The following is a 23,254-nucleotide window of genomic DNA, read 5'->3' on the forward strand; positions in this document are numbered from 1 at the left end:
TCTTGGTTTATAATCTATAAAATGAGGGCTAGCATCTTTGGCATAATATTATTGTTAAATAAGTTTCAAAAATGTAATATGATGATATCTATTCAAATTACACAAAACTGATTAGTTCATATGTGCTAGCTATAATTTAGCATTTACAGACATTTAAACTGAAAAGATAAGCTATAATTCCCTGTGCTTATCTTCACACATAACCCTCAACTGACTACTGCTTTTTCTTCTTTATAAAATGACTCATTTGTTTCCATTTTATAATAAGTAAACATCACAAAACATCCTTCAGTTTCTAAAAATGTAGAATGTTTTGCTGACAGGCCAAAATTTATTTGTGCTTATTTAGCTCCCAAATGAGGTTATCTATAGAACTGTATATTATCATTAAATCAAGTTTATAAATATAAGCCTTAGAGAGACAGTTTAATTATTAATCAAAAATCAGACTTAACCCTATATACATATTTTGGTTTCAGACTGCCCCTTTTAATAATTATATTTTCCATGCAAAAATGTTAGAGCTTATTAAATAAGTTTCTCTAGGGTATGTTTTTTAAGTAGCCAAAATATTCAAAACATCTTAGCAGTGAATATCTAACTTACAGAACCTTCCCTACTACCTTCTTGGATATAAGACTAGCAGTTTTGTTTTGTTTTTGCTTTGAGACAGGGTCTCACTCTGTCTTCAGGCTGGAGTGCAGTGGCACAATCACAGTTCACTGCAGCCTTGATCTCCTGAGCTCAAGTGATCCTCCCTCAGCCTCTCAAGAAGCAGAGACTACATGGATTGTACCACCTTGCCTGGCTAATTTCTTAAACTTTTTGTAGAGACAGGGTCTCACTATGTTGCCAAGGATGGTCTCAAACTCCTAGTCTAAAGTGATCCCCCAACCTCAGCCTCCCAAAGTGCTGGCATTTCAAGCATAAGCCACTGCACCTGGAAGACACTCGTAGTTTTTTACAAAGGAAAATTAAAAGAATATGGAGAAAAAAGACTCGGAACTCTCTTGGGGAGAGACGGTGACAACTAACGGGTGACTATTGCTATGAACTACGAATATTAGATACCATCACAATTAGATGGAACAAACATTTAGAACAGGTAAGTTCTCCTATTTTGTTACAGAGATAAGAAAATTATTAGTCTTTAAGAATTCAGTTAATTATGAGGATCTGAGACTTAAATCCTTCAAATGGCCACAGATTCTACTTATGGAATTTCTTTTTTTCTTTTGAGATGGAGTTTGCTCTGTTGCCCAGGCTGGAGTGCAGTGGTGCGATCTTAGCTCACCCCAACCTCCGTCTTCTGGGTTCAAGCAATTCTCCTGCCTCAGCCTCCTGAGTAGCTGGAACTACAGACGCATGCCACCACGCCCGGCAAATTTTTGTATTTTTAGTAGAGACGGGGTTTCACTATGTTGGCCAGGCTGGTCACAAACTCCTGATCTCATGATCCGCCCACCTCGGCCTCCCACATTGCTGGGATTACAGGCATGAGCCACCATGCCCGGCCGGAATGTCTTTTTAAAACCGCAACCCAAGTATTGCTATGCTAAAACTCCTGTGTTTGAAGATAATACTGCTATTTATTCTGATGTGTCCAGGATAGTACACAAACACAGAGAACGCTCCTTTGATTTGCCTCTGCCAGAGAGAATTTTTTATTGCTTTTGGCTCTGCTTTTGAACTTCAGAAGAGATCCTGTCTCTTTAGCAACTATCTTTAAAAAAAAAAAAAAAAAAATCACAAGATTGCTGTGAGCGGAAATGATGATGACAGTAACATAGTTTTCAAATCTCCCCAAACCTACTAGACTGAGTTACTGGAAGAACAGCAAATAAAACAAAATGCCCTTGGACAACATACAAAGTACAACAAAATTAAGTCATGAGAAGTCCTATGCATTCCAATATTTGAGCAGGCGAGAACAAATCTGAAAGCTACAACCCCAATTGGTATTGATACCCTTAAGGGAGAAAGAAAGGCACAACAGATACTAATGGAACAGAGGAGAGGAGGGTAAAGTGCCCAATAGAGCCTCACTGGAAAGCACAGTAGGCCCACTTGATAACAGCATTGAAACCAGACAGGACTTTACACACTCCCATTTGCAGATGACTCATGGTAACTCACGAATTTGTGGTAAATTCTTAATGAGCCTACGGACACTCAAAATTAAGTAGTCACAGCTCCCTTCCAGAGCAAAGGCCAGTATTACGGAGAAAGGCTATGAATAAAAGAAACAAATTGCTACCGCAATCAGTTAAAAAGACCCTCAGTATAAGAAAAGGTGATTCCACAAAGGGAAAAGAGGGAGAAAAATCTGGAAAATCTCAATAAAAAATAGGCTCTATTTTTAGCACTTCATAAAAATGCCATAAGGAGGAACTTTAGAGCCCTAAATCTCGAAAGAGTATTCAGGAACCACCCTGCCGTTCCTCCCTACACAACTTTAGGAAAACTGATTTCCAGTAGCGGGAATAACCAACAGAGAGGACTATGGTACATGGAGCAGGATGGCAGTCTGACAGTTGGAAACATGGCAGAAAGATAAGCCTACAAAACAGAAGGAAACTAGAATCTACTGTCTCAAGACATGAGAAAAGACATGAATAAAATGATATAAGATTAAAAAGCTATAAATCAGAAGAAAAACTCAGAATTCTAAGTTAAACATTTGAAGTAAATAGAAAAAAAATCACTTCAGAATTGAAGACAAAAATGAAGATACACTAGATAATGTCACATAAAAAGAGGTTGCAAAGAAATATTAAAAACCAAAAATAAAGATGAAAAGAATTAAATAGAAAAGTACAAACAAAGAAGACAGGAAAAGAAGATCCAGCAAACTAAATAAGAGTGTATATAGATAACAAAATAACATAATCATAATTATACATGCTATATATAATATTTAAGTAAGATTTTTGTATTCTAATAGCTGCGTATTTAATGTTGCATAAAATAACTAATTACATGAAATTCTAAAATTTTATCACAGATAATGTCTTTGAGAACCATGATTCTCACCATGTCAGAGAGTAAAGATTTTAGGTAGAAGAGTTAAGTAAATAAAACCCAGTAGCCACGAAGTTCAATGAAAAATATCAGCATGAACTCATGAGGTGTTTTTATCTTTTAAAAGTATATTTTATTTCATAACTCTGTCCAAAGGCCTAGAAAGACAGACCCACCCAGTAGCAACATTGAGTAGCCAGGAAGTGCTCTTAAAACACAATTTAAAACTAAAAGAAACCAGAGCACCTGGGAGAAATCAATGGTTTCAGGTCTGGGGCAGGATATGTACAAGAGAATCTCAAAACATCTTGCTTTTTTTTTTTTAAGAAAAAGAAAAACTATATTTGGCAAATTCTAAAGTGAGAACAGAGCAACTGGGGACTCATTTAATAAAGTGTTTCCCTGTGAGGCTCCTATTGTGGCTTGAATTATATCCCTCCAAAATTCATCAGCTTAAATACTATCAAAACAGCTTGTTCTATGACAAAGCACAAAGAAGTCCAGGAGCCTAAGGGCTCCAATTAGTCAAAGACAACATCAATAAGGGGTATGACAAAAATGGACTGAAATATACAAAATGTAATTAAATACATGAATTCCAAAGGGTAATTTGTTTTTAAATCTAATTGGTCCCATTAAAGGATGCTATTTTAAAAACTGGTAAATAGAATGAATTTTACCATATGAACATTTTTCCCATATGCACCATTCACAGGGTAAACAAATAGCAGATGATGGGAAGCTTTGTCCTTATAGGAGTAGTCCAAGCAAAAAAGGAAAGATAAATTAGATGATTACCATTCTGCAGTCCTTAATGACTTACTGGATCTAGAATCAATTGCTATGTACATCACAAAATGAGAAACCATTGACATCATGTGTCTCCTGATAGAACACACCACTCCCATGGAATAGTCTTGCCCCCACCCCCAACCCGCCAGATGCAGCTATCAATCTCCATGAAATAAAAAGGACTGAGCAACAGGTTAAACTAGACTACAGGGATGCAACTGGCAAAAGCCAGACTGGAAAATCACAACAAATGACTGGGGTTCTTCAATCAATTCCAAAACAAAACAACAACAACAAAAAAGTAGAAAACCTATAGATTCAAAGAACAAAAGCAAGCAGAACTAAACAATTATACAGAAGTAAACTAGTGTGTCTAGGATGTACCAGGCTAAGAGCCAGTCACCCCAAAGCCCACAACTTTTAATGTTTTCCAAAAACCATGTAGCTTTTTGTATAATGGTGTCACTCACCAGTCTAAGAAAGAACTGAAACTTAGTGACTAATATGCATTCTTCACAGTAACTCTACTACAGCCTTCAGTTCCTTAAGGTATTTGTAAAGTTTAAAAGATACGTTTATGTTCAGACTTGACTAAGCAGAACAACTGGACTTCCAATGAATCTAAGGTTTGAAAAGTATTATCTAACAAGAGTACATAATAGGAACATTAGGCTTTAGAGCAAAAAATCTGACTTCCTGTCATAGTCCAAACCTACTTCCTAACTTACCTTAGGCAAGCTTAACAAGCAAGGAAATTAATATTAGAGAAGAAGCAAAGGCACTGGTTGGGTTAGGCAACTTTCTAGATAGTTCTTTCTTGGAACTGTCTAGCAGGGAAATAATGACAAATGTGATTAATGTTATGAAAGTACAGGATGCTCTGATGTGAGCCACATAATAAAAATAAACACGGCATACCTCTCAGATGAGATGAGGCAGAGGAAACACTGGGACCCAGTCTTAAACACTTAACCTCTGATTCTTTCCTTTTTTTCTTTCTTTCTTTTTCATCTTTAGATGAGACTTTATAAAACCAAGACTATTTGGTAGGTAAATAAATTTATTCATATTTAATTTTAAAACTATGGACCTTACAATATGAAGAAAAATAAAGCTTGGCATCAATTAAGGCTACTCTGATGAAGAAAGGAGAGAAAGAATGCTTATCAATAATACATAATGCAAAGTGAGATGTATGCGATCCTGTTAATCTCCATGTCTTTTACTACAGTTTAACATGTACACATGTACACACAGAAGTGTTATAATAATCTAACAAATATCTGCCACCCATTACTGGGGGAGTTTTCTTACTCCCAGATTAGAAGTGGCCACAATTGGCCCGGTGCGGTGGCTCACACTTGTAATCCCAGCACTTTGGGAGGCTGAGGCAGGTGGATCACGAAGTCAGGAGTTCAAGACCAGCCTGGCCAAGATGGTGAAACTCTGTCTCTAATAAAAATACAAAAACTAGCTGGGTATGGTGGCAGGCGCCTGTAATCCCAGCTACTCAAGAGACTGAGACAGAGAAATGCTTGAACCCAGAAGGTGGAGGCTGCAGTGAGCCAAGACTGCGCCACTGCACTCCAGCGTGGGCAACAGAGCAAGACTCCGTGACAAAAAAAAAAAGAAGGTGGTTAAAGTGGTCACAGTCTAACAGCTACATTCACAACATTCACAGTAGAAGATTCTGATAGCTGCTTAGAGAACGTCCCTAAAGCTTCTAGACAAAGATGCTACAGATGAAAAAGGTTGTCTGAAAAACTGAAATAGTTGACATGTTTACATGATTTTTATTTAAAAAGCTGAATCCAAAGAAAAGCATCTTATGTAAACATTCTTGCCTAAGCAATTTCTATATACGTAAAGTATGGTTTTTAAAAAATCTCAACCATAAGAAAATACTGTTTTGTACTCTGAGTGTTTTTTGAATGTTTCACATCAACATCATTTGCATTTAGTTATCATACCTCAAATTATGTGCTTTACTTAAAGACATAATAATTAAAATAAGGTACTATTTATTTTATTCTCATTGTTCACATAGTACTCTTTTTTTTCCTTCTATCTCACAGGAGCAAGGAGTTGTACATAGTCAGCTTTAAAATACTCCAAGGGTGAGTACAGAGTTGGAGCAGCATATACCCTTACCCCTTCTCTATTTCCTTTTTCTTCTCTCTTAAGTAGCCTTTGGGTTTCTTTGTTCTTTTGTTTTGTTCTGAGATGGGGGTGGGTCTCACTGTTACGCAGGCTGGAGTGCAGTGGCCTGACCTGGGCTTACTGCAACCTCTGCCTCCCAGGCTCAAGCAATTCTCCCACCTCAGCCTTCTGAATGGCTGGGACCACAGGTAAGCACCACCACACTGGGCTTTTGTATTTTTAGCAGAGATGGGGTTTAGCCATGTTGGCCAGGCTGGTCTCAAACTCCTGAGCTCAGGCAATCCAACTGCCTTGGCCTGCTAAAGTGCTGGGATTACGGGCGTGAGCCACCGCGCCCCACGTTACGTAGCCTTTGTAATCTTCCTCACCAGCATACAGGGAAAGGACAAAAATATATGGAACTCGATTTTGTTACTTAGTAAAAGCTCCAAAAATAGCATTTATTTAAGTGAGTTTTGCAAATTACCCATTCTCCATTTTTACATATAGCATCTAAAGAATGTGGAGAGAAATAAGTATAAATTTTCTCTGAATTATTTTTAAAATTTCAAACACTTAAAAATGATAAATTTAGCTTTATTTCTTTAAAAATACCCAGAGAAACAAAACAAAACCAAGTTCCTGATTGAAGATTCCCTTATAATTAGTATACAACATGTAAATAGAAGATTCATAAAGTACTTTGATTTTTTTATTTGGTATCCTGAATCTGTCTACCCATATAAATAGCTTGAGAAACTGAGGGGTAGAGGTGGAGAATTTTCTTCTTTAAAACTGCATGTTTATTTAATATAATTTCTAAAATATAGAATGAAATTGTTAAAAATTCCATTAGTGGGCCATAAACTGGTAAGATGTTACTACACATACCAGGCCTATCCTATATTAAAATTATTAACGACAATATATAGACTGCTTTTAAATAGCTTCACAACATCAAAGCAAGTGATTCACTAAAGTTGTTTTTAATAAAAGAATCTCCAGCCAGGTGCGGTGGTTCACACCTGTAATCCCAGCACTTTGGGAGGCTGAGGCAGGCGAATCACAAGGTCAGGAGTTCAAGACCAGCCTGGCCAACATGGTGAAACCCCATCTCTGCTAAAAATACAAAAACTAGCTGGGTGTAGTGGTGAGTGGCTGTAACCCCAAATACTTGGGAGACTGAGGCAGGAGAATCGCTTGAACTGGGGAAGCAGAGGTTGCAGTGAGCCGAGATAGTGCCACTGCACTCCAGCCAAAAAAGAATCTCCAAGAGTTAAAAATTTTGATAACTAAAAAACTATTATAAATAGTACACAGTGATATTTTACTTATCTAATTTTTCTATAAAACTTCTAAACACAAGTTGCTTGTGTTTCCGTGTTTGTTTTTCTAACAAATACTCCTGCAAAGCAAAAAGTGTCTTCAGTTCTTTGTAATATATGTTGATTAGCATAATAAACATTTTTTTGGCCTTTCACCCCAAAGTCTTCTACGAAATTTTACAGAGGTTTTTTGTTTAAATTTACTTACTTTGTAATACGGTCGATGTTGGCAATTTGCTTCTGGTTCCGTATAATCTCAATGGCTGCCCAAAGATGCTGGATAGCTTTTGTGTCCGCCTGTCGTCTTTTTGTTAAACGTGCCATGACCTGTTTACTTCTTTAGCTGCAGTAATAAGCAAAAACATAAGGGAAAAAACAGATTACAAAATAAGTAACATTATCAGCACCTCTCAACTACTGATTATACAAATGTAGTATGTAGTACTGCCCACACTCTATTTTTTTCTACCATCCACATCACCAGTTGCTTCCTATGAGGTATCATTCATTTCATTACATCATAAAGAATGACATTCTAAAAACCAAAAAGTTAAAAAGGTTCTCCCAAGAAGGACAAGTGGTCACTTCATACCAATATACTTTTATTTTAAAGCACAGAAATATTGCAAGATAAAACTTTACTTGTTGACATTACATTGTTTGTAATTTGATCAATACAAAATGGAATTTAAATGTTCTAATTGTTTAATACTTTGGTTTATTATACTCATGGCTTAAAAATCAAATTTTATATACATACATTGATATATGAAAACATCATTCTTTTTTTAAAATCAAACCACGAACATTAAATATAAGAAAGTTACTTCCGAAATGAGATGTTAAAGATTGAGGGACAGAACACTAGAAGGTCACAAATCCAAATGATAACATTCTTGGATTAGGTGTAAGGTTCAGGGGTAATTTTTACACCATTAGGAAACAGCATTGCTATTGTATTCAAATTTTAGTATTCTAGATGAAATGAAGAAAATTGCCACCACACTTCCCAATAATTTTCCTGTTTTCTCCTGGCAAGATAAGGAACAGAAAAGAGGAGGTTAAACCCTGGATGTCTGATGAGCAACAGTAACACAGAGGCTTCTCTTAACTCAGCATGGAGAGACGTGTCTGTAGGAATCTGGTAAGCCTTCATCACGAATTCTAGCATTGGGGAACCACTAACACATCCTTATAGATCATACATGTTATTATGCTAAGTTTAAAATCTAGGTCCTTAAATACACAGTGAACATTAAGTCTTCTGAGATAGCTGAAATCTCCTTGATCTTCCCTTTCCTATCTTTTAAGTTTAGAGAATGAGGAAGGGAAGCACTTTGCTATGTTCCATGACTGGCCAAGAGAGCCATATGAATCTCCTTTTCTCTACCTCTGTTTCTTCACAGACCACTCAGCGCCCCCCCGCTTTTCTCAGACAAACACAAATAAACCCTAGAGTTGCTATCAAAACTTATCTTGAGAAAACATGTGTCAGTCAGACTCCTAAAATAAGATGTGTTTGGGAATTACAGCACCATCAGAATACACTCGGAACATGTTTAAAGGTATTCCTGAATATTCTCACATTATTACTTCTGCTCCACAGAGCAAATAATTAAAAAATAATACCAGTATTCAAGTTCTAAAGAAAACTTGGGGAAAATCAGCTGGTTCTGTATAAATTTATATGCAGAACTAAAATATAATAAAAGTTGTAACTTACAAACACTTCCATTTTAGACAATAACCACATTAAAAAGTACAAACATTTATCAGTTTAAGTGCACCTGTATTGGAGCACCAACTTTCAGAATTTGATATGCCTTAATGGAAGGAATTCATTGATAAGGATTTAACATATGTTAGAAAGTGACATCTAATGGTGAACTGTAATAATACAACTTAATCCTGTGAGATTATACAAATACTCAGATAAAAGCACAAAGTTTCAGTCATTCTTACATAGTTAAAAATGTATACACTTGTCCACTTTATGTAAGGCACTGTGCTAAACATAATAAAGTAGTTAAAATGGTATAAACAGTGACCCTTGCAAAAAATAATCTAAAACTGGTAGAGGAAATTTGACATATACACAGAACTAATTGGAAGGTAATATATGACATATAAATGGTCCACAATATGTGCTACAAAAATTGAGACAAGGGAAACATTATTTCTCATTTGTGTAAAATTTGACCAGAAAGATGTAGAAAATAATACCAGTATAAATATGTAGAAAAATGTAAAAGCCAATTTTTCCTTTCTTAATTTCTTTAAAAGATAACTGGCTGTATAAATCAAAGATAAAAATAATTGATAGGTGTCATTAGGCTTATAACACGTATAGAAATACGATATATGACAACCAAAGTACAAAGGAAAGAGGGAGTAAGCAGAATGATCTTATTATAAATCTCCTACATTTTATGCAAGTAGTAATATATTAATTCACCGGACACTATCATAGATTAAGGATGCATATTATAATTTCTAGAGCAAACACTGAAGAATAATACAAATAGGTGTAGGTAACATAATTCAGCTTGTAAATTTTTTCACAATTCATGATATGTAAGAATATGAGTAATTTATTCAGACCTATAAAAAATACAGCAAAGTTGTATTTAACATGTTAAATGTTAAATTTAACAGCAAAGCCAACATTTTTAAATAATACCACAGTAAATAGTAAATATATTTGTTTAACATAACCAGAAGAATACAGTGGTGACTAAGTAGCAGAAAACTCAAAAAATGATGTCACAGATTCCTAGAAATGATTAAAATCAAGATTTAAGATTGAAGCAATGCTACATCTCAGAAAAACAGGTGTAGAGTTAAAATCTACCTGGATCAAGTCACAGAAAATAAATGTAACTTGTAATACCAGTACACTATAAGTAGGATGATCATGAGTTATAAGAGCCCATGTAGAATATTGCAAAAAATGCCAAGGAAAGAGAATTCCAAGTGAGAGAAATACAATGAAGTTTGAGACGTATTATAAAAGTACCAAAAAAAAACTTGACCCATGGAGGCAAGATCTCTTTAAAGTACAACCATAAAATTATTCTCTTATGAAATGTAAATTCATTCACTCATTTAACACAGAATTCATATATGCCTGTTATATACCAGATGCTCTTCTATGCTCTAAGGATACAGCAATAGCAAAACAGACAAAAATCCTTCTCTCATCCAGTAAACATGACTAATGATGTGACTAGATATAAGAACAGCAATTTGGGCGTTCATCCATAAAAATAAAGTCTTAGAATCCTGGGTACAGAGAGCTGATTATTTAAGGTTCCTTGTTGATATGGCCAAAACAAACCTTCCAGTCCATCGTTGTCTGAGTGCATATTATTGCTACTAAACTGTACTAATCACAGTTCCCAAATATGCTCCCAAATTTCACACCTCCATCCCTTTGTTTATGCAGTTCTTTCTCCCTGGAATGTTCTTCCCTGCCCCTTACCAATTATCAAAAATTTCCCTGTCCTTTCCAGGATCCACTTTAATGCAGTTTTCCCTGACCAGCCTTTTCTCCTGGAATCAAACAAGATAAAACTCAATTGTCTTTTATATTCTAATACCAATTTGTTTATACATCTCTTACAAATGTATTGCTCGTACTAATACTTACAAATTCCTCAAAAAAACTGTCTTAAAGACACGTCATAATTTTTATAACTAATGTTTTTCAAAGTGTCACTAGTTATGAACATACTAAACCTTCAATATAAAATTATTAATTTTTTCAGCTGTTATGTATATAGCAAGAGGCCAGAGCGAATCTTTATATCGAAGATCGAGACATCAAAAAGAAAGATGAGAAGACTCTTTGTAGAGATCATTAGTACAGTCCTCAATCTTTGTTCTGCTCCAACACATTTAAGAAACGTAACAGGCTCCTTTTTGTAAAAGTAGCCCATGATTCTCAAGAAGCTTGTAGTTGAAGAAATTAGAAATAGCAAAAACTTCTGAGTAACTTTAATAAGCTCCCAGGTAATACTGATATTCTCTATCCCAACAAGTTCAGATGTACTGCAACTCCTAAGTTTACAGAAACGTCATTGTATACCCATCCTACTTCTACACAAACTGGGGTGAGAGCAAAAGAGAGAATAAAGGGGGGAACAAGTCAGAACAAACTTAATAAGCAAAATTAAACAAGACATTGCTTGGTGATACATAAATACTTGTGAAAACTGCTTTAAGGAAATGATAAACACAACAGTTAACAAGAACAGTAGAGGCAGCAGCGAAGAGAGATGGAGAAGAACAGTATAAAAATTCAAAGTACCCAAGCCTGTAATCCCAGCACTTTGGGAGGCCGAGGCGGGTGGATCACGAGTTTAAGAGATCGAGACCATCCTGGTCAACATGGTGAAACCCCGTCTCTACTAAAAATACAAAAAATTCGCTGGGCATGGTGGCGCATGCCTGTAGTCCCAACTACTCAGGAGGCTGAGGCAGGAGAATTGCCTGAACCCAGGAGGCAGAGGTTGTGGTGAGCCGAGATCGCGCCATTGCACTCCAGCCTGGGTAACAAGAGCGAAACTCCGTCTCAAAAAAAAAAAAAAGAATTCAAAGTACCAAAAATGTTATGATTTTTACTTCTGGTGGTAGGTTCAGGTTTTTTATCAGTATGTTGCATATGCTTTCAAATATTTGCATCAAATATTACTTTAAAATTTTAAATTAATCCCATTGTTTTACTATGCATTTGATAAGTCTGAACTTTTCCCCAAAGTCTATTAGCACTTTTAATTTTTCATTGTCTCTTCATACCATTTTCCCATTTATATATTTTTGTATATTAGGTTTATCCATACTTTTGTCTTTGCCTCTTAATAAACATTAAATAGGACCAGGCACAGTGGCTCATGCCTGTAATCCCAGCATTTTGGAAGGCCGAGGCAGGTGGATCGTGAGGTTAGACATTCAAGACAAGCCTGGCCAAGATGGTGAAACCCCATCTCTACTAAAAATACAAAAAACTAGCTGGGCACAGTGGCAGGTGCCTGTAATCCCAGCTACTAGGGAGGCTGAGGCAGGAGAACTGCATGAACCCAGAAGGCGGAGGTTGTAGTAAGTCAAGATTACACCACTGCACTCCAGCCTGGGCAACAGAGTGAGAGTCCGTCTCAAATAATAAACTAATTAAATTACACTGAAATCTAGGTGTTTTTTGGTTTTTTGTTTGTTTGTTTTTGAGATGGAGTTTCGCTTGTTGCCCAGGCTGGAGTGCAATGGTGTGATTTCAGCTCGCTACAACCTCCGCCTCTTGGGTTCAAGCAATTCTCCTGCCTCAGCCTCCTGAAAAGCTAGAATTACAGGTATGTGCCACCACACCTGGCAAATTTTTGTATCTTCAGTAGAGATGGGGTTTCCCCATGTTGGCCAGGCTGGTGTTGAACTCCTGACCTCAGGTGATCTGCCTCAGCCTCCCAAAGCGCTGAGAGAATTACATTTTTTAAATTATGATGATTAATAAACTTATTTTTAGAACTATTTTAAGTTCACAGCAAAATTGAGTGGAAAATACAGAGTTCCCATATACTCCCTGACCCTACACATGCACAGCATATTATCAACATCTTATACCAGAGCAATACATTTGTTAAAAATCAACAAACATACATTGACACATCACTATGACTCAAAATTCCATAGTATACATTAGGGTTCAGTCTTGGTGTTGTACATTCCATGGGTTTTGACAAATCTATGAATAACAAGTAAGTGCCACTGTAGTGCCCATACAGAATAGTCTCACTGACTTAAAAATTGTGCTCCATCCTTTCCCTCCCCTAACACTTGGCAACCACTGGTCTTTTTACCACTGTCTCCATTGTTTCGCCTTTTCCAGGATGTCACAGAGTTGGAATCATATACTATGTGGCCTTTTAAAGACAGGCTTCCTTCATTTAGTAACATGCATTAAGTTTCCTCATATCTTTTCATGGTTTGATAGACTGTTACTTTTTAGTACTGAATAGTATTCTACTGGCTGGATATAAGTTTATCCATTCACCTACTCAAGGACAGGTTACTTCTAAGTTTTGGCAATCACAACAAAGCTGCTATAAACAACCATGTGCATGTTTTTATGTGCACATAGTTTTCATTTCACTTGGGTAAATGCCAAGGAGTGTAATTGCTGGTTCATATGGTTGGAAAATGTTTAGTTTTATAAGGAACTGCCAAACTGTCTTCCAAAGTGACCAGACCATTTTGTACTCCCACCAGCAATGACTGAGCACTTCTGTTGTTCCACATCCTCTTCAACATTTGGTATTGTCATTGTTTTGGATCTGGGCCAAGTATGTGGTAGTATCTCACTGATGTTTTAATTTTTAGTTCCCTAATGATATATAATCTTGAATATATTCCCATATGTTTATTTGCCATCTGTACTTCTTTGGTGGGGTGTTCAGCCAGGTCTTTTGCCCCTGAAAAATTTTTCTCTTTTGTAAACAGGATCTCACTCTGTGCCCTAGTCTGAAGTACAGTTATGGCTCACTATCACCTCAAATTCCTGGGCTCAAGAGATCTACCCTAAGACTCCAGAGTAGCTAGGACTACAGGCATGCACCACTATGCCCAGCTAACTTTTTCTTTTTTAATGTTTCATAGTGGCAGGATTACACTATGTTGCCCACGTTTGTCTCCAACTCTGGGCCTCAAGTGATCCGCCCACCTTGGCCCTTTTGCCCATTTTTAGAACATATTCTTCATTTTCTTATTGTTAGACATTCTCTTCATGTTTGAGTTGATGGTCCTTCATCAGATGTGTCTTTTGCAAGTGTTTTTTCCGCAGTCTGTGCCCTGTCATCTCATTTTCCCGGCATTATGTTTCACAGAACGAAAGCATTAAATTTTAATAAAGTCCAGCTTATCAATTCTCTTCCTTCACAGATGCCTTTGGTGTTGTAACTAAAACATTATCACCATACTAACGGTAATCCAGGTTTCCTCCTATGCTATTGTCTAAGAGTTTTATAGTTTTGTATTTAACATTTAGGTCTCTGATACATGTTCAGTTCATTATTGTGAAGAGTGTAAGGTCTGTAGCTAGATGATTTTTTTTTTTTTTTGAAAGTGGATGTCCATTTGCTCCAGCATCATTTCTTCAAAGAGCTACTTTTTTGCTCCAATGTTTTGCTCCTGCTCCTTGGTAAAAGCTGAACTGACTATGTGAGTATTTCTGGGTTCTCTATTCTGTTCCATCCATCTATTTATCTGTCCTATCACCAATGCCACATTCTCTTGGCCACTCAAGTTTATGGTAAGTCTCGAAGTCAGGTAGTATCAGTCCTCAGACTTTGTCCTTTATTATTATGTTGACCATATTGGGTATTTTGTCTCTGCATATAAACTTTAGAATCAGTTTGTTGATATCCATGAAATAAATTGCTGGGATTTTCAAAGTGGGGAGAACAGACATCTGGACAATATTGTTTTCCTATACACAAACATGAAATATTTCATCTTTTATATCGATCATCAGAGCTCTGAGGTCTTCCTCATATACATCTTATCCACAATTTACAGATTTCTACCTAAGCATTTCATTTTGGGGTTAGTAATGTAAATGGTAATATGCTTTTAATTTCACAGTACACTTGTTCATTACTAATAGGAAAGTGATGGATTTTTGTGTATTACTCTTGTATCCTGCAACCTGGCTATAATCACTTACTAGCTCCAGGTTTTGTTCATTTCTTTTGGATTTGCTATATAAATGACAATTTCATCTGCCAACAAAGTTTTATTTCTTCCTTCCCAACCTATTTGCTTATTTCCTTTTCCTATCTTACTGCATCAGCTAGTACTGCAGTTTGAATGTATTGTCTCTCCCCAAAATTCATGTGGGAAATTAAATCCCAAGGTGATGGCATTAAGAGGTGGAGACTGAGAGGTGATTGGGCCCTGAGGGCTCTGTCCTCATGAATGGGATTAATGCCCTTATAAAAGAGGCTTCAGAGAGCTGCCTGACCATTCCATCTCTTCTGCCATGTGAAGACACAGCAATAAAGTATCACCTTGGAAGCAGAGCAACCCTTACCAGACTGGTGCTATATCTTTATCTCTTTAATCTATATAATTAAAGTGGGTTTCTTGCAGTCAAGATACTGTTGAGTCAAATTTTTTGATCCACTCTCATGTCTTTTAATTGCTATATTTAGCCATATTTCAGGTGATCATTAATATAGTTAGATTAATATCTACCATGTTTGTCACCATGTTCTGTTGGTTGGCTTTGTTGCTGTTCCTATTTCTGTCTTTCACACTTTTTCTACCTTTTGTAGTTTTTAGTTGAGCATTTTATGCAATTCAATTTTCTCTCCTTTCTTATCACATCAATTATACTTCTTGCTTTACTATTTGTAGTGCTTTCCCCAGAGTTTGCAACATACATTACAATTAACCCAAGTATACTTTCAAATAACATGCTGCTTCCTGGACAGTGCAAGTACCTTATAACAAAATATTCTGAATTATTCCCTCCAGTCCCTTGAACCATTTCACTTACACAGAAACTGTCATTCATTTTACTTACATATAAACACACACACACACACACACACACACACACACATATATACATAATCAAATACAGGGTTACTACTATTGTTTTGAACAATTATTACCTGTTAGAAAAACGTTTTTAATTTTACCTTTCCTTATTCCTTCTTGAATGGTCTCCCTTTCTTCATGTAGATCCTGGTTTCTAACCACAATTTTCCTTCTTTCTGAAGAACTTCTTTTAACATTTATTACAAGGCAGGTATACAGGCAACAAATTCCCTTAATTTTGTCTGAGAAAATCTGTATTTTGCCTTTTTATGAAAGACACAGTTTTGCTGGATACAGAATCCTACGTTGGTGGGGTTTTTCTTTCAACACTTTAAATATTTCATTCCAACTCTTCTTGCTTGCATGGTTTCTGAAGAAAACTCAGATGTAATTCTTAACTGTGCTCCTCTACAGGTAAGGTGTTTATTCCTGTCTTCTTTCAAGTTTAATTTTCTCACATTTGAATATGGTATGCTTAGGTATAATATTTTTGGCATTTAGCCTGCTTCGTGTTTTCTGAACTTCCTGCATCTTTAGGTTGGTGTCTGGTATTGGTGAAACTCTCAGACAAATTTGATTCAAATATTACTTCTGTCCCTTTCTCTCCTTCTTCCCTTCTGCTATTCCCATTATACATATGTCTTCTGTAGCTTTCCCATAGTTCTTGAATATTCTGTTCTCGATTGATTCCTTTTTTCCCCAGACTTTTCTCTCTGCTTTTTAGTTTTAAAAATTTCTAGTTGTCATATCCTCACACTCAGAGATTCTCTCCTTGGTCACGTCCAGTCTACTGATGACCCCACCAATGGCATTTTGTATTTTGTTACAGTGGTTTTGATCTCTAGCACCTCAAAGATTCTGTCCCCGGTCACATCCAGTCTACTGATGAACCCACCCAAAGGCATTTTCCATTTTGCTACAGTGTGTTTGATCTGTATCACTTCTTTTTGGTTCCTTCTTAGAATTTCCATCTATCTATGCTTTATCATCCATCTAGTCTTGTTGCCTATGTTTTGGCATTAAAACTCTTAGCACTTTAATCACAGTTTTTAATAATCCCTGGTCTGATTATTCTAACAATCCTGCTACATGTAACTCTAGTTCTGATGCTTGTTCAGTTTCTTCACAATGTTGGTTTTTGCCTTTTAGTAGGCCTTGCAATTTTTGGCTGAAAGGTGAACAAGATGTACTGAGTAAAAGAACTCTTGCTGAATAGGCCTTTAATAATGTAATGTAAAGTGTAGGGAGAGGAAGCATTCTTAGCCCTATCTTTAGACAGCTTGTGCCACTGGACTGTGAACTTCACCAGGGCTTCACAGCTTTCTCCCTTAGATGGGACAAGATGAGTAGAGGGGGCTGAAGTTGTGTATTTCCCTTTCCCCAAGTAGAAGGCTAGAGGAGGCTGAAGTTAGGTATTTCCCTTCTCCAAGATTTTACTTTGGTAAAATCATGTCTCCTGAGGGTAGGTTTTGTTAAGAACAGGAAGCTCTTGCATATTTCAAATAGATCCCTTTCCCATTCCCACTGCAAGAAGCACAAGGAGATTTTTCTCCAATATTCACTGTGAGGTCCTGGTCAAGCTACTGGAGGTAAAAGCACAAAAAATGTGGCAGCCCTCCCCCCATGACTGAGTCCCTCTGAAGTTTCTAACTCTCAGAGTTGTCCACACTGAGCATCTAGCAATTCATCAACTACAGTTCAGCCTTTCCTACTCCAGCACTGGTTCCTGCAGAGGTTTCTGCTTGTGGGTTTCTGCTCTGGTGAAGTTGTGATTCTTTATATCCACCTGTCTGTCTCTCCAATTTTTGGTTCAACAATCTGCCCCATGGCTTCACTTTCCTGACAGATCTAAAAGAGTTGTTTTATTATTATTTTTGCTTGTTCAGCTTTTTACCTGTTGTTAGGACAGCGTGGTTACTTACGAGCTCCTTACCTGCTAGGCTGGAAGCCATGGAATTACTTTTTGAACATAACATAAAATGAAAATATAGAATGTTTCCTTAAAGAGGCAACCGCTGAACTAGTATGATTCACTGAAGGATTTTACTCTTCTCCAACAACATGTGATACACTCCTAATCATATGTTAAATTTTCTTTTAAGAAACAGGGTCTATGTTGCCCAGGCTGGACTCCATCTCCTGGGCTTAAGTAATCCTTCTACCTCAGCCTCCTGAAGGACCACAGGTACACATACCACCATGCCTGGCATTACATATTAAGTTCTTATCAATACTAGCATTAGTTTTTTTGATGTGTTTGGTCTTTTATTGGTGCCCCACAATTTTCATTATAACTTGCATATATATATATATACACAAGGTATTATAACTTCGATGTTATCACTGATTTCTATATAATTATTGCATATGTAGTATTATCTGCCCAGCAGTATTGTCAGTTTTTTACAGCATGCCATATTTTAAACCTTCTTCATGTCCCTAATAACTTTTACCATAAAATAGATGCTAAATAAATACTTACTGATTTAATACTCTCCCCCGACCACTCCTGAGATATTAAAAAATTAGCTGTTGGTTGCAAGGGGGCATCAAGAGTTATTGTCTAATGGGTATAGAGTTTAAGTTTTACAAAATGAAAAGAATTACAGAGATGGATGATGGCGAGGCGTGCGCAACATTATAAATACATTTAAATACACTAAACTGTACTCCTAACAAATGATAAAGATAATACATTTTATGTTATGTGCATTTTGCCACATTAAAAAAAACTTTAAAAATAGAAGGAAAAATAAATCTAGTCTATAATAATGATAAATGGTTGACTACCAGGTCTTAGGAAGAGTAAACATCAATAATACAGCTCCAGGAGCCCCCAAGACAATCAATCTGCTGCCCGCTTTCCACATGAGGCAGGCATAGAACATGGATAACTGGCAATACAGAGCACTTAGAGTGGATCTCCTGGTAGGTTTTTGTTTGTTTGGATCAAAGTACATTAGATTAAGAACAGGAAATAATCCTATCTAACATGTTGATCAAAGTTCCTGATAGAAAAACACATCATTATGAACCCTTTAATCACCTCTTAAAAAATGTTTTAATTACTTTTTTAGTGACTTTTCGATTTGACAAAACAGTTTATAAAACAAAATGGTGGGTGAGAAAATTGTTACCTTTTTATTGTTTAAAAAGCTTTTTTGAGGTATAATTCATGTACCATACAATGCACCCATTTCAAGTGTGCAATTCAATGGTTCTTGGAACATTACATTATTAATTTTTAAAACTGTAATAAAATATATATTAATACAAAACGTGCCATCTCACCCATTTTTTAGTACACAATCTGGCAGCACTGCAACCATCACTATTACCTATTTCTAAAACTTTTTTATCACAACAGAAACTACAGACCATTAAATAATTCCCCATTCTTCCCTCTTCCAAGCCCCTAGCATGCTAGAATCCACTTTCTGTCTCTATTAATATGCCTATTCTAGATATTTCATGACTGTAATAATACAATATTTACCCTTTTGCATCTGTCTTATTTCAATGAGTACATTTTGAAGGTTTGTCCATTTTGTAGCACATGTCAGTACTTTATTTCTTATGGCGGAATAATATTCCATTGCATGGATAAATCACAATTTGTTTATCCATTCATCTGTTGATGGACACTTGGGTGGTTTCCCCTTTTGGATGCTATGAATGAGACAGCAGTGAACACTGACATACAAGTCTGCTTGGGCCTGCCTTCAATTCCTTGGGCTATATGCCCAGAAGCGGAATTGCTAAATCATGTAATAAATTCTATATTTAAACTTTTAAGGAATTAGTAAACCCTTTTCCACAAGCAGCTGCATCATTTTACAATCCCAACAGCAATGTACAAATGTTCCAATTTCTCCACATTATTACCAACACTTATTATGTTACTTTAAAAAAAAGTATAGGAGCAGGGGAAGATGGCGCGGTAGGAGCAACTCAGGATTGCAGCTCTCAGTGAAGGCGCAGACGGTGAGTGCAAGCCACATTTCCAGACAGATCTTTCTTGCCCACAGAACGGGGAAATTCCCAGGTGTAGCAGAGACACGGGACGCCAGCTCAGCTGTTTCGGCTGGCGCGGCCATTTTGGCCGGCGCCGCAGCACAGCGGCATTCCGCATAAAACACACTGGTCTGGGTGCCCTGTTAAATCAGCAATTTAAGATTTGGGAGGGCAGATTAGCATATCCATCTGATTAAACGGGACTTGGACAGCAAGCCAGGCCAGGAGATTCCCAGGAAGCAATGTTTGAGCCGGCGCAGTGGGTCACTGCACAGAAAATCACACAGATCCCAGTGCCCTATCAGCAGGTGACTGAAACACCTGGGAAAGAGTCAAACGTTCAACTTAAAAAAAAAAAAAAAAAAAAAAAAAGGAGGGTTCTGAGGCAGGGAGCCAGGTGATCAGGCTCGGCGGGTCCCACCCCCACAGGAACAAACAAACGGCGATTCGAAACGCTCAGTGTTGAGAGTTTCATTACGGGTTCAGCTGAACCCAGGACAGTGCAGTTTGATGAGGGAGGGGCGTCCACCATTACCGAGGCATACCGCCCCTACTGAGGTACACTCCAATTGCTGACGCAGCCTGCCGTTGCCGAGGCAACCAGCCATAACAGAGAGTCTGCCGATACAAAGGCGGGCCACCATCACCACAGCAGTTTTAACCACACCCATACAAACAGGACTACAGGGAATTACACTCAGCAGCAGGGCGGAGCCCATGGCAGCAGAACGGACCCCACGGCAACAGGGCGGACCCCACGGCAACAGGGCGGAGCCTCAGCAGGTAAATTGTGACTAGACTGCCTCCTAGCTGGGCAGCACAGTGCAACGGATACTCATAAATAATGACCTAACCCCCCGAGACAGAGCATCTGAGGAAAAAAAGGGGTTTTATGAGTTCTGCTGCAGCAGACTTAAACGCAGCAGCCTAACAGTTCTGAATGAACAACAGAGCTCACAGCTCAGCACTTGACCTCCTATAAAGTACAGACCATTTCCTCAAGCAGCTCCCTGACCCCTGTATATCCAAAGAGTCACCCCAAAACGGACTGATCAGACTGACATTTGGCGGGCGTCATTCTAGGACAAAGATAGCAGAAGAAGAAACTGGTAGCATCCCTCACTGTTCTGCAGCTGCTACAGGTGTACCCCAGACAAGCAGGGCCTGGAGTGGACCTCAGCAGTCTTATAGCAGAGGGGCTAGACTATTAGAAGGAAAACTAAGAAACAGAAATACTTCATCATCAACAATCTGGGCGTCCACTCAGAGACCCAATCGAAAAGTCAGCAACTACTCAGACGACAGGTGGATAAATACACAAAGATGGGAAGAAACCAGCACAAAAAGGAGGAAAACACCCAAAACCAGAAAACCTCGCCTCCTACAAAGGACCAAAACTCCTCACCAGCAAGGAAACAAAGCTGGATGGAGAATGAGTGTGACAAAATGATGGAATCAGACTTCAAAAGGTGGGTAATGAGAAACTTCCGTGAGCTAAAAGAACATGTTCTAAATCAATGCAAAGAAACTAAGAACCTTGAAAAAAGATTTGAAAAAAGATTCAAGGAAATGATAACAAGAATGGACAACTTAAAGAGGAATATGAATGAATTGAAGGAGCTCAAATACACAACACGAGAACTTGGCGAAGCATGCACAAGTTTCAAGAGCTGAATAGACCAAGCAGAAGAAAGAATATCAGAAGTTGAAGATCAACTCAATGAAATAAAACGAGAAACCAAGACTAGAGAAAAAAGAGCAAAAAGGAATGAACAAAGTCTCCAAAAAATGTGGGACTATGTGAAGAGACCTAATCTACGTTTGATAGATGTACCAGAATGTGATGAACAAACGAATCCAAGCTGGAAAATACTCTTCAGGATATTATCCAGGAAAATTTCCCCAACCTAGCAAGGCAGGCCAATATTCAAGTCCAGGAAATATAGAGAACACAACAAAGATATTCCTCAAGAAGAGCAACCCCAAGGCACATAATCATCAGATTCAACAGGGTTGAAATGAACGAGAAAATGCTAAGGGCAGCCAGAGAGAAAAGTTGGGATACCCACAAAGGGAAGTTCATCAGACTCATAGCAGATCTCTCTGCAGAAACTCTACAAGCCAGAAGAGAGTGGGGGCCAATATTCAACATCCTTGAAGAAAAGAACTTTCAACCCAGAATTTCATATCCAGCCAAACTAAGCTTCATAAGTTAAGGAAAAATAAAATCCTTTGTGAACAAGCAAATACTCAGAGATTTTATCACCACCAGGTCTGCTTTACAAGAGCTCCTGAAAGAAGCACTACACATAGAAAGGAACAACCAGTACCAGCCATTCCAAAAACATACCAAATGCTAAAGAGCATCAACAAAATGAAGAATCTGCATCAACTAACGGGCAAAACACCCAGCTAGCATCAAAATGGCAGGATCTAATTCACACATAACAATATTAACCCTAAATGTAAATGGACTAAATGCACCAATCAAAAGACACAGACTGGCAAATTGGATAAAAAACCAAAACCCATCAGTGTGCTGTATCCAGGAAACCCATCTCACAGGCAAGGATACACAAAGGCTCAAAATAAAGGGATGGAGGAAGATTTACCAAGCAAATGGAGAGCAAAAAAAAGCAGGAGTTGCAATTCTTGTCTCTGATAAATTAGACTTTAAAGCAACAAAGATCAAAAGAGACAAAGAAGGTCATTACATAATGGTAAAAGGATTGATGAAACAAGAAGAGCTAACGATCCTGAATATATAGCGACCCAATAAAGTAGCACCCACATACATAAGGCAAGTTCTTAATGACTTACAAAGAGACTTAGACTCCCACACAATGATAGTGGGAGACTTTAACACTCCACTGTCAATATTAGACAGATCAACCAGACAGAAAATTAACAAGGATATCCAGGACTTAACTCAGACCTGGAACAAGCAACCCTGATAGACATTTACAGAACTCTCCACCCCAAATCCACAGAATATACATTCTTCTCAACACCACATCACACCTACTCTAAAACTGACCACATTATTGGAAGTAAATCACTCCTCGGCAAATGCAAAAGAACGGAAATCATAACAAACAGTCTCTCAGACCACAGTGCAATCAAATTAGAACTCAGAATTCAGAAACTAACTCAGAACCGCACAGCTTCATGGAGACTGAACAACTGGCTCTTGAATGTTGACTGGATAAACAATGAAATGAAGGCAGAAATAAAGAAGTTTTTCAAAACCAATGAGAACGAAGACACAACAGGCCAGAATCACTGGGACACATTTAAAGCAGTCTCTAGAGGAAAATATAAAGCAAAAAGTGCCCATATGAGGAGAATGGAGAGATCCAAAATTGACACCCTAT

At 37.5% G+C, this 23,254-nt stretch overlaps 1 protein-coding gene across 50 annotated transcripts in view; it reads right to left on the bottom strand.

Moving 5' to 3' along the window:
* ZMYND11 (zinc finger MYND-type containing 11) overlaps positions 1-23,254 on the bottom strand; it is a 127,551-nt gene that overhangs the window by 70,796 nt on the left and 33,501 nt on the right. For all 50 annotated transcript variants that reach the window (XM_035252752.3, XM_078329421.1, XM_078329435.1 and 47 more), the window contains one exon: positions 7,486-7,620. In XM_035252752.3, coding sequence (XP_035108643.3) covers positions 7,486-7,601 — 116 coding nt within the window. In that variant the 5' untranslated portion in view covers positions 7,602-7,620. The remainder of the gene's footprint in view (positions 1-7,485; positions 7,621-23,254) is intronic.

Source organism: Callithrix jacchus, chromosome 7, assembly GCF_049354715.1.
Source record: "Callithrix jacchus isolate 240 chromosome 7, calJac240_pri, whole genome shotgun sequence".
NCBI classification, from domain to species: domain Eukaryota; kingdom Metazoa; phylum Chordata; class Mammalia; order Primates; family Cebidae; genus Callithrix; species Callithrix jacchus.